The 13,201-nt window shown below is 39.5% G+C and overlaps 1 protein-coding gene across 2 annotated transcripts in view; it reads right to left on the bottom strand.

Annotated features, from left to right (window-relative positions):
* Positions 1–12,467, bottom strand: part of KCNH5 (potassium voltage-gated channel, subfamily H (eag-related), member 5) — a 608,817-nt gene extending 596,350 nt beyond the window's left edge. For both annotated transcript variants that reach the window (XM_006864573.1, XM_006864574.1), the window contains exon 1: positions 12,349–12,467. In XM_006864573.1, the coding sequence (XP_006864635.1) occupies positions 12,349–12,421 (73 nt within the window). In that variant the 5' untranslated portion in view covers positions 12,422–12,467. The remainder of the gene's footprint in view (positions 1–12,348) is intronic.
* Between the last annotated feature and the right edge of the window lie 734 nt (positions 12,468–13,201).

Raw genomic sequence — 13,201 nt, 5'->3', positions numbered from 1 at the left:
CTGCTCCTTGGAAACCCTAAATAGGGTCACTATGAGTCGGAATCGACTTGACGGCACTTAACAACAACAACAATATGGGAGTCCTGGAATGGCACTGTGGGTTAATGCGCCACACTGCAAAACCGTTTGAACTGCAAGATTGGCGATTCAAGCTCACCAGCTCCTCCTGAAAACCCTATAAAGGGTCACTATGGGTTGGAATCTACTCGACTGCACTTCACAACAATAACAACGTGAGTGATGGTCTGAGATACGCTACATTTGTGGCTTCACACAATATTTCCAGTACCATTGCAAGGCAGGTGAGCTCATCACTGGTTAGGCAGGTGTTTCATAACTGGTTAGGGCTACAGCCAGGATGGGACATGTCCTCAAACCCACACTGTTCTGGCTCTTTCCACCTGAACACTTTGCCTCAGAGAAGAGTTAAAACATTATTCTCTGAGCCTTGGAAATGCTTCCACAGAGTTTCAGAAAGATTACTGAATATCTTGTAAGTCATTTTGATAGCTCTTGGAGAGATCTTTAGAAATGAACAAAGAAGATGCATCCCAAGCTTCTTCCCTCACTCTCAGAGATCTTTTGTTTGTCAGCTACTCTCCTGAAGTATTCTTTTCTTTCAAACTGTAGTTCTTTCTCTGGGTTCGTTATATTTATACACATTAACTGCATATGAAGTTAGTTACAGAAATGTTTCATGTACTGAAATAAATAAGTACAATGAACGCACATGAATGGACTTCCACTGCATACAGCACTTCTAGGAGATATAAAAGAAGCATATAACAAAAGTCTACTCCTCACAATTGACAATTTATCTAGTAGAGAAGGAAACTATAATTTGCCAGAGTAGCAAGTCAAAGTCGACCCTAATCTTTCTGGACTAAATATTTATGACAACTTTGACAGAAATGGGGAAATAATGATGAAAAGAAGTTCACTTGAGGACAAAAATGATAATAAGTTCAATTCTGGCCACTTTGAGTTTTAGATGATTTGTGACACGTGCCGGGAGAGAAATTCTTTAGTCCACTGAAAACACAAACTGGAGACGAAAGACGATACAATTTAAATGTTGATAGAAACAAGCTTGCTATCAAAGGGAGGCTGAAGGTTTAAGAAAAGGAGCAGAGGTGAGAACAGGGGAACTCCTCACTTTCTACTTTACCAAGCATGATGTCCTTCTCCAGGGTTTGATCCCTCCTGACAATATGCCCAAAGTATCACAGTGAAGTCTTGACATCCTCACTTCTAAGAAGAATTCTGGCTGTACTTCTCCAAAGACAGTTTATTGATTTTTCTGGCAGTCAACGGTACTTTTAATACTCTCTTCTGTAACATCATAATAAAAATGCATCAATTCTTCAAGTCTTCCCTATTCACTGTCCAACCTTCATATGCATATGAGGGCATCAAAAATATCATAACTTGGGTCGGGTGCACCTTAATCCTCCAGTGAACATCTTTGCTCTTGAATACTTTAAAGAGATCTTTGGTGGACGATTAGTTTAATGCAATACATCATTTGATTTCTTGATTGTTGTCTCTATGAGTGGTTCAAAACAAAATGACGTTGTTAACAATTTCAATCTTTTCTCCATTTATCGTAATACTATTTATTGGTCCAGTTGTGAGGATTTATGTTTTCTTTACATTGAGGAGTAACCCATATTGAAGGCTGTGGTCTTTGACCTTCACCAGTAAGTATTGTAAGTCCTCTTCACTTTCAGAAAGCAAACCTGTGTCATCTGCATACTGCAGTTTGTTACTGAATCTTCATTTCTGATGCCCCATTCTTTTCATATATCCAGCTTCTGGGATAGATTTCTCAGCATACAAATTGAGTAAGCATAGAGAAAGGATATAACACTGGAGCACACCCTTCCTGATTTTAAACCATTCAATAGCCTCTTGTTCTGTGTGAACAACTGCCTCTTGGTCTATGCACAAGTGTCTCATGAGCACAATTAAGTGTTCTGGAACGCCCATTCTTCTCGATGTTATCCATAGTGTTTTGTGATCCACACAATCCAATGTCTTTGCATAGTCTGCTTTCAGTTAAGCTCCATCTGAGGTCAGCAATGATGCCCCGAGTTCCATGTCCTATTCTGAATGTCCCTGTCAATGTACTATTTTTAAATTATCTTCAGAAGAATTTACTTGCATGTAATATTAATTACATTGTTCTATGATTTCCGATTACATTATTTGATAATTACATTGGGTGTAATTATCTTTGGAATGAGTACAAATATGGATCTCTTCCAAATGATTGGCCAGGTAGCTATCTTCCAAACGTCTTCATATAGACAAGTGAGTGTTTCCAGTGCTGTATCCGTTTGCTAAAAGATTTCAATTCGTAGTCCATCAATTCCCAGAGCCTTGATTTTCACTACTGCCTTCAGTGAAGCTTGGACTTGTTCTGACAATGCCATTGGTTTTCGGTCATATGCTACCTCTTGAAATGTTGATCATCAATCAATTCTTTTTGGTACAATAACTCAGTGTACTCTTCCCATTTTCTTTTGATGCTTTGTGCATCATTCATTAGTCTGTGCATAGAATCCTTCAATGTTACAAGTTGAGGCTTGAAGCTTTTTCTCCCGTTTTTTTCAGCTTGAGAAATACTGGGTGTGTTCCATCTTTTTGGTTTTCTAACTCCACATCTTTGCACATTTGTTCGCGAGCTGCCCTTTCAAATTTTGTGTTCAACTCTTTTACTTCTTCATTTTTTCCAGTTGCTTTAGCTTCTCTGTGCTCAGCAGCAAATTTCAGAGTCTCTTCTGGCATCCGTTTTTGTCTTTTCTTTCTTTCCTGTCTTTTTTAATGACCTTTATCTTTCTTCATATATGATTTCTAGACATCATCCCACAGCTCTTCTACTCTTTGTTCATTAGCGTCTAATGCATCAAATTTGTTCTTGAAATGGTCTCTAAATTCGGGTAGGCTATACTCAAGGTCATATTTTGGCTCTTGTGGAGTTGTTTTAATTCAGCCTGAATTTACCGATGAATAATTGTTGGTATGTTGCACAGTTGGCCCCTGGCCTTTTGATGAATGATATTGAGATTCTCCAGTTTCTCTTCCCACAGATGTGGTCAATTTGATTCCTCTGTATTCTGTTTTATGAGGTCCACCTTTTATATTGTTGAAAAAGTTCATTTCAATGGATAAGTCATTGGTCTTGCAAAATTCTATCATGTGATCTCATGAATCATTCCTATCACTAAGGCCATATTTTCCAGTGACTGATCCTACCACTTTGTTTCCAACTTTCACATTTCAATCACCAGTGATTATGGATGCAACTTGATTTCATGTTCGATTAATTTCATAATGAAGAAGTTGGGAGAATTCTTCAATTTCAAGATCACTGGCTTTAGTGGTTGGTGCAAAATTTAAATAACAGTGGTATTAACTAGTTTTTCTTGTTGTTGTTGTTAAGTACTATTGGGTAGGTTCCAACCCATAACAACCCTATACAGGGTTTCTGAACAGCTGGTGAGCTTGAACCGCCAATCTTATGGTTCATACCCACTTTGCAGCCCAGCACATTAACACACAGCATCACACCAGGGGTTCAGTTTCTTATAGGAGTATGGATATTATCCTAACACAGACAGCACTGTACTTCAGGAAAGCTCTGTAAATGTTCTTCTTACTTATGTGACACCATTCCTCTTCAATTTGTCATTCCCAGTATAGTAAACCATATCCAAATTGGTCTGACTCAAAATTCAATACCAATCCGTCTATTTCAGCACACTAATACCAAGGATATTGATCTTTATACATCCCATTTCATTTTCGATGACTTCCAAATTCCCTAAATTCATACCTCATACATTCCATGTTCTGATTACTAGTGGGTGTTTGTACTTCTTTCATCTCGTTTTGAGTTGTACTTCATTAGCCAATGAAGGTCCTGAAAGATTTGCTCCATTCACATCATTAAGGTATACTCTACTTTGTGAAAGCTGCTGTTCCCCAGTCATACTTCAAGTGCCTTTCAACCTGAGGGGCTCAGCTTCTGGCACTAGATATAATGTTTCACTGCTACTCATAAGGTTTTCAGTGGCTAATCATTCAGAAGTGGGTGATCTCTCCTTCTTCCTATAAATTAAGGACTATGATTACTGGTCTTTTACAGATTAGGAAATAAACAAGTAAATTAAGTAAGTCTCACAGCTAATGCATATCACAGCCAAGATTCAGATAACTCCAGAACCTATGGTTCCCAATCAATATACATACTACCCATCACAGAAATAAAGCAGGAGCATTATTTTTGTCATTATGTTCATTTTGCATTCCCAGTGCTAGAAGGGCACCTAGCATATAGTAGGCACTCAATAAAATTATGTTGCATAATGAAAGGCTAACTAGAAAGAGCATGATAAGCAAACAAAATGGAGGGAGTTGCTCTCAGGATACTTTATTCTGGGACTAGGGATCTACAAGTAGAGCAAACAGTTAAGCACTAGACTACTAGTGGAAAGGGTGGCAGTTTGAATGTACTCAGAGGCACCTGGGAAGACAGACCTGGTGCTCTGCTTCTAAAAAGTCACAACCTTAATATATACTGAAAGATGCTTTGAAATGCCCCAAACAAAATTCGTTTTAATGGGAAAAATTTAAATATGCCATACAGCACTTTTATGGGTAAAAGAGACATGTCATGCTATCAAACAAGTATCATGAACAAGTCACAATCCAAAACCAGTGACAAGTATTACTATGAAAACTGGGGTCAAAGAAAATAGTCTTGATGTATTCTGAGAAGTGGGCATTTATAAATAGCAATTTACTAATGGCACCCAAAACCACTGCCATAGAGTTGATTCTGACTCACAGGGACCCTACCTAGAGTTTCCAAGACTGTTAATCTATGGGAGTAGACAGCCCCATCTTTTTCCCATTGAGAACTGGTGGATTTGAACCACCCACCTTGCAGTTAGCACTCCAACACCTAGCCAAAAGTGCCACCATGGCTCCTTAATTTATCAATGTTGTTACTGCTATTATTAAGTGCCATGGAGTCGGTTCTGACTCATAGAGACTAGTGGGTTTGAACCGCTGACAGTGAGATTAGCAGTCCGGTGCTAACCCTACAGCGTCACACCAGGGCCCCTAATTTCCCAATGTTGTTGTTAAGTGCCGTTAAGTCAGTTCCGACTCATAACAACCCTGTATAGGATTTCCGAGGAGCAGCGTATGGTATGCCCAGCAGTAAAGAGAGTTGTGACCTCGTGTGTATTAGAGGAGAACTGAGCTCCACAGGGTTTTGAATTGTGACTTGTTATTGATACTTGTTAGATTGAATGTCATGTCTTTTTTACCCATAAAAGTACTGTATGATATACTTTATTTTTCCCATTAAAACTAATTCCATTTGGGACATTTCAAAGCATCTTTCAGTATATTGTTCCTCATCATCGTCATGAGGTGCCGTGGAGTAGTATCCGACTCACAGTGACCCTGTACAGGGTTTCCAAGGCTGTAAATCTTTACTGGAGTAGAAAGCCTCATCTTTCTCCCGCGATATTGTTCCGAGCCTTATCAAAAAGGGAAAAGAAAAAGAAAAAGAAAAAAAAAAAATCCCTAAAACCAAGAGTGAGACTTGCTGACAAAAAATAAAACAGAGCACTCTTGATGGAATATATCTGAAATCACAGATATTTGGAGTATGCATTGAGTACTAGCCGAAAGTCAGGTGACCTGCTTCTAAACGGTCACAGGCTTGACAATCCTTTGGAGCAGAATTCTACTCTTCATTCCCGAGGTTTCCATGAGTCAGAATCGACTCCACAGCCACTAACAAAAACATGTTAGGAGAACTTGGAAGTTAATTTGCTTTATTAGCCTTTTATTTTATTTATAAAGAGATCATCTTGTTGTTGTTAAGTGTAATCAAGTCATGATCCTGTATAGGGTTTTCAAAGAGTGGCTGGTTCACATAAGGTCAAAATGCAAGAATCACTTAGGAAGAAACTATAAATCGGTGAGCTATCTTTCAATAAATTTAAAGCACTGTTACGGGCTGAATCTACTTCATCAATTTCATCTAATTTATATCAAGTTATCTGATAGAGGAAAAATACTGAAATTTAAAAACGTACTCAGTCTTCCAATATGAAGCATTGTTTACATGCCATTTTCCTGTAAAACTTTATTGTTACATTACAGGGACATTGGGTATTAGAATTTAAATGTTGTCTATCTTAAAAAGTAAAGATTTTATTCATCTAAAATGAATTTAAAGATATTTCTTTACACCATTTGTATTAATATCAGATTCATTTGTTCACAAATGTTTGGTTGCCATCAACTAAAATAAGATTTTAGTGATTAAAAGAAATACTTTTTTCATTTCACTTTCTTGTTTATCTCATATTTTAGAAATTTTCTTCCAAGAGCAACAGCTAACTACATTCACTGGAAGTCACCCATCAATTTGGGGAGATTGAAAAAAAAGAAATTAACTATTTATTTTACCTCTAACAGAACCTGCAGTGACCTCTTGTGGCAAATACTAACTACAAAGCTTTGGTGAACAATACAAGCTTTTCCTAAGCTAGCCTCTGGAGAATGGAAGCATTGTTCCTCCATGCAAGCAAACAGCTGCTTACCAATGAAAGTCAAAGATAAACATTAACTAAACTAAAGGATTTTTTTATGGAAATCTACTCATGTCAACTTCAATTTAAAATAACTTCAGCTACTCCTTTAAAAAAAAAAATCATTCTGTTAGTAGGGCAGTTAAAAGGTGGTTAGTTACTTATGTGGCTTTCTTTCATATCTTACTTCTGTGTAATAGACAAAGCAGTAGGCAAAGAGGGCAATTTCTAGTGAAGCCTGGGTGTTCTGGATTAGTAGTTCTCTGGTCAGCAATATACTGCACTTACATAATCCTGTGTGGACTCTAAAGCAAGAGATCATCCTCTGTTTTCTTTATAAATATAATCTAGGGAGTGGTCACTACAATTTCCACCTCTAAGAGATTTTAAAAGTATGAGCAGTACATTACAAAATCTGGATAAACCAACACTTAAAGAAACCTGTGTGGTTTATCAATATTTCCAGAATAGTGGCCCAGATGTTAAAGAAACCCTTCCAAAAAAAAAAAATTTAAATCCATGTCTCCCACCATTTCTCTTTGTTGTTTTCTTTTTAAATCACTAATTCTCTATTTCATTTCCTATATCTTCTCTTTTAAAGTTTCTGGTTTTATGTAAATTAATTACAGCACAAGAAGCCTGGTGACATAGTGGGTAAGCACTCTACTGCTAACTGAAAAGTCAGCTGTTCCAATCCAGCAAGCTCTCTAGAGAGAAAGATCTAACAATCTGATTTAATAATGATTACAGCCTTTGAAACCCTAATGTCCTAGAGGGTTGCTATGAGTTGGAATTGACTCCACAGCAATTGTTGTTAATTATAGAACAAAAAATAATTTTACATTTTTCTATAAGAGCGCTGGACTGCAAGGTGGGTTTGAACTGCAAGCTCGCCAGCTGCTCCTCAGAAACCCTCTACAGTGTCGCTATGAGCCAGAATCGACTTGACAGCACTTAACAAGAGAAGGCTTGATTTTAAAAACCCTTTGTTCAACCTAGATGTTGTAGGCAAAATGGAAAACTGAGTATTTTGAGCTTCTCTTGAAAGTTAAGTGGTTCCTAAAGCACTATTTCTCTATTTTCTTCTTTCCTGAGCCTCTTTTTACTTCAAAAAAGAGGACACTTCTAGTTTTTCATAAACAACTAATAATAGAGTTTAAAATATTAAAAATCAATCATTAATTTCTAACAAGACTTTTTATGGATATAATTTTTCAAAATGGCACTTTAATTTACTGTCACCCAAACTAATCATTTTTTGCTTATTCTTTAAAGAACGAAAGACAAAATATGAGTAAAGTATGCTATCCAATTTTAATCTAAAATTCCACCAAAAAGTTCTAAAAGATGTTGCTTTCTTTCCGGAGCCCACAAATTTAGCACTCCCTACACCCTAATTTTGTAGTGGGTTACGAGTTGTGCTACAACCACAAGGTCTGCAGTTCAAAGTCATTCCACAGGTGAACGATGAGGCTGTCTGCTTCCGTAAAGATTTATAGCCTCTGAAACTTTATACAGGGTCCCTATAAGTCAGAACCAACTCCAAGGCACAGAACCACCATCACCAACACAGACTAATTTCTGCTGATGAATATAGCATGTTCCAATAATTCAAATGTAAATAAGGGAAGATGTCCTAATAATAGGGGAGGATCTTCCTAGTAGATATTAATCATACATAATCAATACATACTTCCCTAATTTTCCTTTCTTTATAAACCAAACATTTACTTAAATCTTGGTAGGTTTCTGCATTGGGCGGTTAACTGAAAGGTCAACAGTTCGCATCTACCAGCCGCTCCTCAGGAGAAACATGGGGCTTTCTGCTCCTGTAAAGATTTACAGCCTCCGAAACCCTACCCAGGATGGTTATGAGTCGGAACCATCCTGGATAGGCTTGAGAGCATGTAAAGACCACAACCACCATTATGTTTATACTGTTGATCTTTACAACTTCTTGGAGTAATAATATGTCCCATCTATATGGCACTGTAGGATAAGCACTGGACAGCTAACCACAAAGGTGGTGGTCCAACCCCACCAGTCGCTCTTTAGAAACCCTATACGTGGTCACTTTGAGTGGGAATCGACTGAACAGCACCTAACCACAACATTTACTAAAACCACATGTTAAGAATTATAATTCCTTTCTATAGCTAAAACTGATCTTATCTTGTATGTTACCTAAACGCTAGAGAGGCCTACAACTATTATTTGGTGATAAAATGTGTGTCTCCACACTACTCCATGACCCTTGTTATTTTATTTTGTAGAGTAGAATCACCAGTAACAACTTGGCAATGCTTCCTCATAATAGACTGAGTTAAATAAATAAGAAAAGAAACATCCAGTCTCAAGAGGTGTCAAATAACAGCATGCAAACTATACTTACTACTCTAGGGCACAGAAGACACACCACTGTTGTTCTACAAAATTGCAACTGGGGGAATTTAGAACTTTATCAGGAAATTCTCAGGCTTAAACACTATACTCAAATATGCCACACTTCTTGCTCTTTTGTTCTACAATCATCAAGAAGTTATCTGATGGACTTCTGATTGGCTGTGATGTCAGTTCATTAGTGATATCCGTGGACAAAATAAGTGCCTGATGTTTTTTTCTTTTATGTCTAATATCTATTGTCTGTCTGTGCACCTGTGTATGTGTGGGTGTGTCTCTTTCTACATCCTTTTCTCTTGTTCTTTCATATGTTGAGAGAGAGGAAAAGGCTAAAAACAAAGGAAGAAGAGAGAGAAAGCAAGAGTCATTTTATCTGCCTCTGTTCTGCCTTCCGTCTGGCTAGATGCCTGTCTGTAATATTTGTTTATCTCTGTGTTCCTGTACATCAATCCAGAGATGTTTCTGAATTCATCTGTCTCTTACTGTAAGAGCTGATATTTTCATAAGAAAATGGTATTGTGATTGCCAGAAAGACAAGTATTTCATGGGGTAAAGGTAAATAGAAAATCACAGCCTCTGTTTCTTCAGTTCTTAAATACATTGTAAACTCTGGCTCCTTGTCTTTCTGGTACCACTAAAGCTCTGCCAACACTTTCCTCCCCATGCTGCTAAATTAGTGAATAATGCAACTCCTGCTGTGACAAATCAGATCCATCTTTGAGAACACTAAAGGAGATTTTTCTCTCTTAGCCTCAATTAAGGAATTTCTCATGATGAATTTTTGTTTCTCCAGTGAGTCATAGAGAAATGGCAACAACACTGGGGCACTTCCACGTGAATGTGTAGACCAACTGAATACTGTAAATCCCAATTTCTGAGGGTGTTTCCGTAAGAGACCTTGAGACTTTCCAGTATTTATTACACTTACATGTGCAAATACTCAACACAAATATAGAACACATTTCAAACAAAGCTCACCTGCTTGAGTAATGATGTTAAAAGTTAGCCATAAGCAATAAGAGGTGGCATTTAAAATGACAAAACATATATTTTCATTTGCACTTAGTGTTATCCATGGAAAGAAAGCTTCAACCAGTGAAGCAATTAGGGGCATGGGGTGTAAAATAGATAAAATGTGCATTAACTAAGATGCCAGTTATATCTTAAAGATGGTAGATGTAAAATGGAGGCAAAAGAAGGGAATATTTCTAAACTATGTAAGGTAATTTTTTTGTTTCATGGTGTACGTAAAATTTTAAAATTAATATATTGGCCCATAGTGCCAGTCTACACAAGAAGTTTTAGCCAAACACGCTTTATTAGTACACTCCAATCAAAGGATTCTCATTTTCTGCCTCTTCACCAAAGCTATTTTTAAAGCTCTTCCCTGAAAAGTCTTCTTCTCACAGACCAAACTTCATGAAGATGAGATGGCTGAAACAGGATTCCTGTGTCTTAAATAGCTGATACCAATAAATCTTAAATTCCCCACGTTGGTTGTTTTAACAGTAATTTCTCTGTACACCCCAGGTCTATGTATAATATTAATACAAGAACTTAATGTACAAATACAGAACTCGCTACCATTGTGAATTTATATCTTATGAAAAAAGAGAGAAGCAAGGCATATGAAGTTACACTGGGATAATTAAAAATCATTCTAAGGGTTGCAAAGATGAGTATTACAAAACAAACTAAACCAGCTATCTTCTGCAACCCAAATATAACACTCTGCTGCTTTAGAGTTGTGTATGGTGTCAGACATTGACCAAAGTGGAAAAAATTAAGTGAAGCTTCAAATCATAATACCAAGTAAGAAATCTAGGGAAAACATTTTGAGACACTTAAATAAATATAGTCCCAAAGTCAGGGGAGATATTTGCAAGCCTAGGTTTAGAAGAGATCCTAATCTAAGCATTAGTATAATCTGAAAATCTGATCGTGCCTCTCTATCTCCCAAAGACAGGGCCTTCATGAGGAAGGAGAAGTGTCTTAATCCCTTTCTTAATTTGTTTTTAATCCAAAGGGTCCCACAGAGTGGCTGATGCGTAAGCATAAAGCATTTGTTTCAATGAATGAGTGAACTATCTACAGTATTTTCAGGAGCATGGTGACTCTGTAGGATAAGCACTGAACTGCAAACCCACCAGTAGCTCTGCTTTGAGGAAGACAGATGTGGCTTTCTGCTCCTGCAAAGATTTACAACCTGGGAAACCCTATACAGGGTCAGGGTCCCTGTGAGTCAGAATCAATTTAACAGCACTTTTTAAAATAACAACAAACAGTATTTTCATTGCTTTGCCACAAGCACTACTGTAATCCAGTGTAATCCATATGTAGAAATGGTGTTCTCCTAATTCTCTAAACAAGGAATCTCAAAATAAAATAACAGGCCTCTGCAAGAAAGAAGAAAAAAAAAAAAAAAAACTTTACAGGATTTTCAAGAGACATCTTGCTTATGAAATAGAGTTACATAAAATAATTTAAAACAAAAGGAAGGTGTAGATTTCAGAAAATGAAAAGTTAGTAGTTTTAAAATGTGAAATAAGCATTTCCATCCAAAGTGTCTTGGAGGAAATGAATGTATTTTAAAGACACTTTCAGGCAGGGGAGCCTTAATATCAGCAGCACAGGTAGAAGGAGTTTTTTCTCCCTGTTGCTTGAATGCCATGGTAGCTATTGGTTCACTCCTACGTTTCTCCTGTTTAATATATCATATAGATGAATGCCCATAAAAGAAAAATAAATGTGACCATAGCAATTGCCATTTGTTTCGTTTTGTTTGGAAGCACTCACTCCTTCCAGATTCAGCTCCAACTAGGCTCCCCAGCACAAGATTCCCTTCAGCAGTGCCCACTGCGACCAAATGCCTTTCCAGACACTTAAATTCTATTATGTAGCCACTTTTGTATCCATTCCCAACCTGAGGGAATCTTTCCATTGAGATTAACTCGAATAATTTGGTCAGTACCTACAGCCCATTTGAGATGAAAATGTGGGAGAAGGATTACCAAGAAAGAGAACCCTCACAAAAGCTAAACTCAACTCAGTTCTCCACATGCACCTACACCCTTCCCACCCTCTTAAATTCCTCTTCTTCCGAGCTTTGGACAGGTGGGAGAGGGGCGAGTACCTCTTGGGGAGATGTAACTAACTTTGCTCCCTCACCACTTCCTTCCCACCTGAACACTCAAAACCAGGTCCAACTGATAACTAAAGGCCACCTGGTAAGGTTGCCTGTGTCCCCCTCCCCCCTTGGGATGGGGTGGAGAGGGTGGGGGTGCGCGTAGGCGGGATGGAAGTGGGTGTTCCGAGATGCAACTCTGCTTACCACTGGAGCGTCTGACGATGTTCTCCAAAAATGTGTTCTGCGGTGCCACCAGCCCTCTCTTGCCCCCCGGCATCCTGGGTCTGGAGAGCAGCGGCCAGGATACGCGGCGGGGGAGGGGGGAATGCACGAAGAGAAGGTAGAGGAAGAGGAGAAAAAGGTAGAGGAGAAGATCCAGCCGAAGAAAGAGGGGGCGCGGCGGCGGCGACGGGGTCCCCTGACTGTGTCTCGAGCCCGACCCGGATGAGCAGCTCTGGGGAGGAGGACCAGGCAGTTCATGGTAGTAGCGCTCCCCAGACCGCCGCTGCCCAGACTGTGGCGGTGCCGCACACCGGGCTCGGGAACTGCAGGCTCCGCGGGGCACAGTGCGCCTGCGCCGCCCCCGCTGTCGCTGTCCCGCCGGTGCTGATGCTGAGATTTCTGCTGAGGCTACGGCCGCGGCGGTCGTCGCCTAGGCGCGGGCTCAGCATTTCTACCCCTGCCCCGAGCCTGGTGGCCGGGGTAGCGCGAAGTGCGGTCCCTCTAAGTCCAGATGGAGACCCCTTTACTGTACCTTCTTCTCCATCTACCCCTACCCCACCCTCTCGCGCAGCTGGATCGCAGCAGTCAGAGAAACCCAACTTCTGCCTGGTTGAGCGCCTGGTGGCCGCTCTTCTCTCCCTGGAGATCGAGACGAGCGCTCTCTGTCCTGTGGGGCTGTAGAATGGGAGAGACGGCGGAGTCTCAGGCAGGAAAGCGCTGAGAGCAGTTAGAGGGGTCCCGAGTCCGGCGGCTCCTGAGGACACCGCTGCCGGGGTAAAGAAGCCGCTCGGCTCCGACCCCAGCTGAGGCTGAAAGCTGAGCAGAGACCGATGGA

This window comes from Chrysochloris asiatica, unplaced genomic scaffold (genome assembly GCF_000296735.1).
Source record: "Chrysochloris asiatica unplaced genomic scaffold, ChrAsi1.0 scaffold00067, whole genome shotgun sequence".
Taxonomy (NCBI): Eukaryota; Metazoa; Chordata; class Mammalia; order Afrosoricida; family Chrysochloridae; genus Chrysochloris; species Chrysochloris asiatica.
The sequence above is the reverse complement of the archived record's forward strand: the minus strand, read 5'-3'. Positions and strand labels throughout refer to the sequence as shown.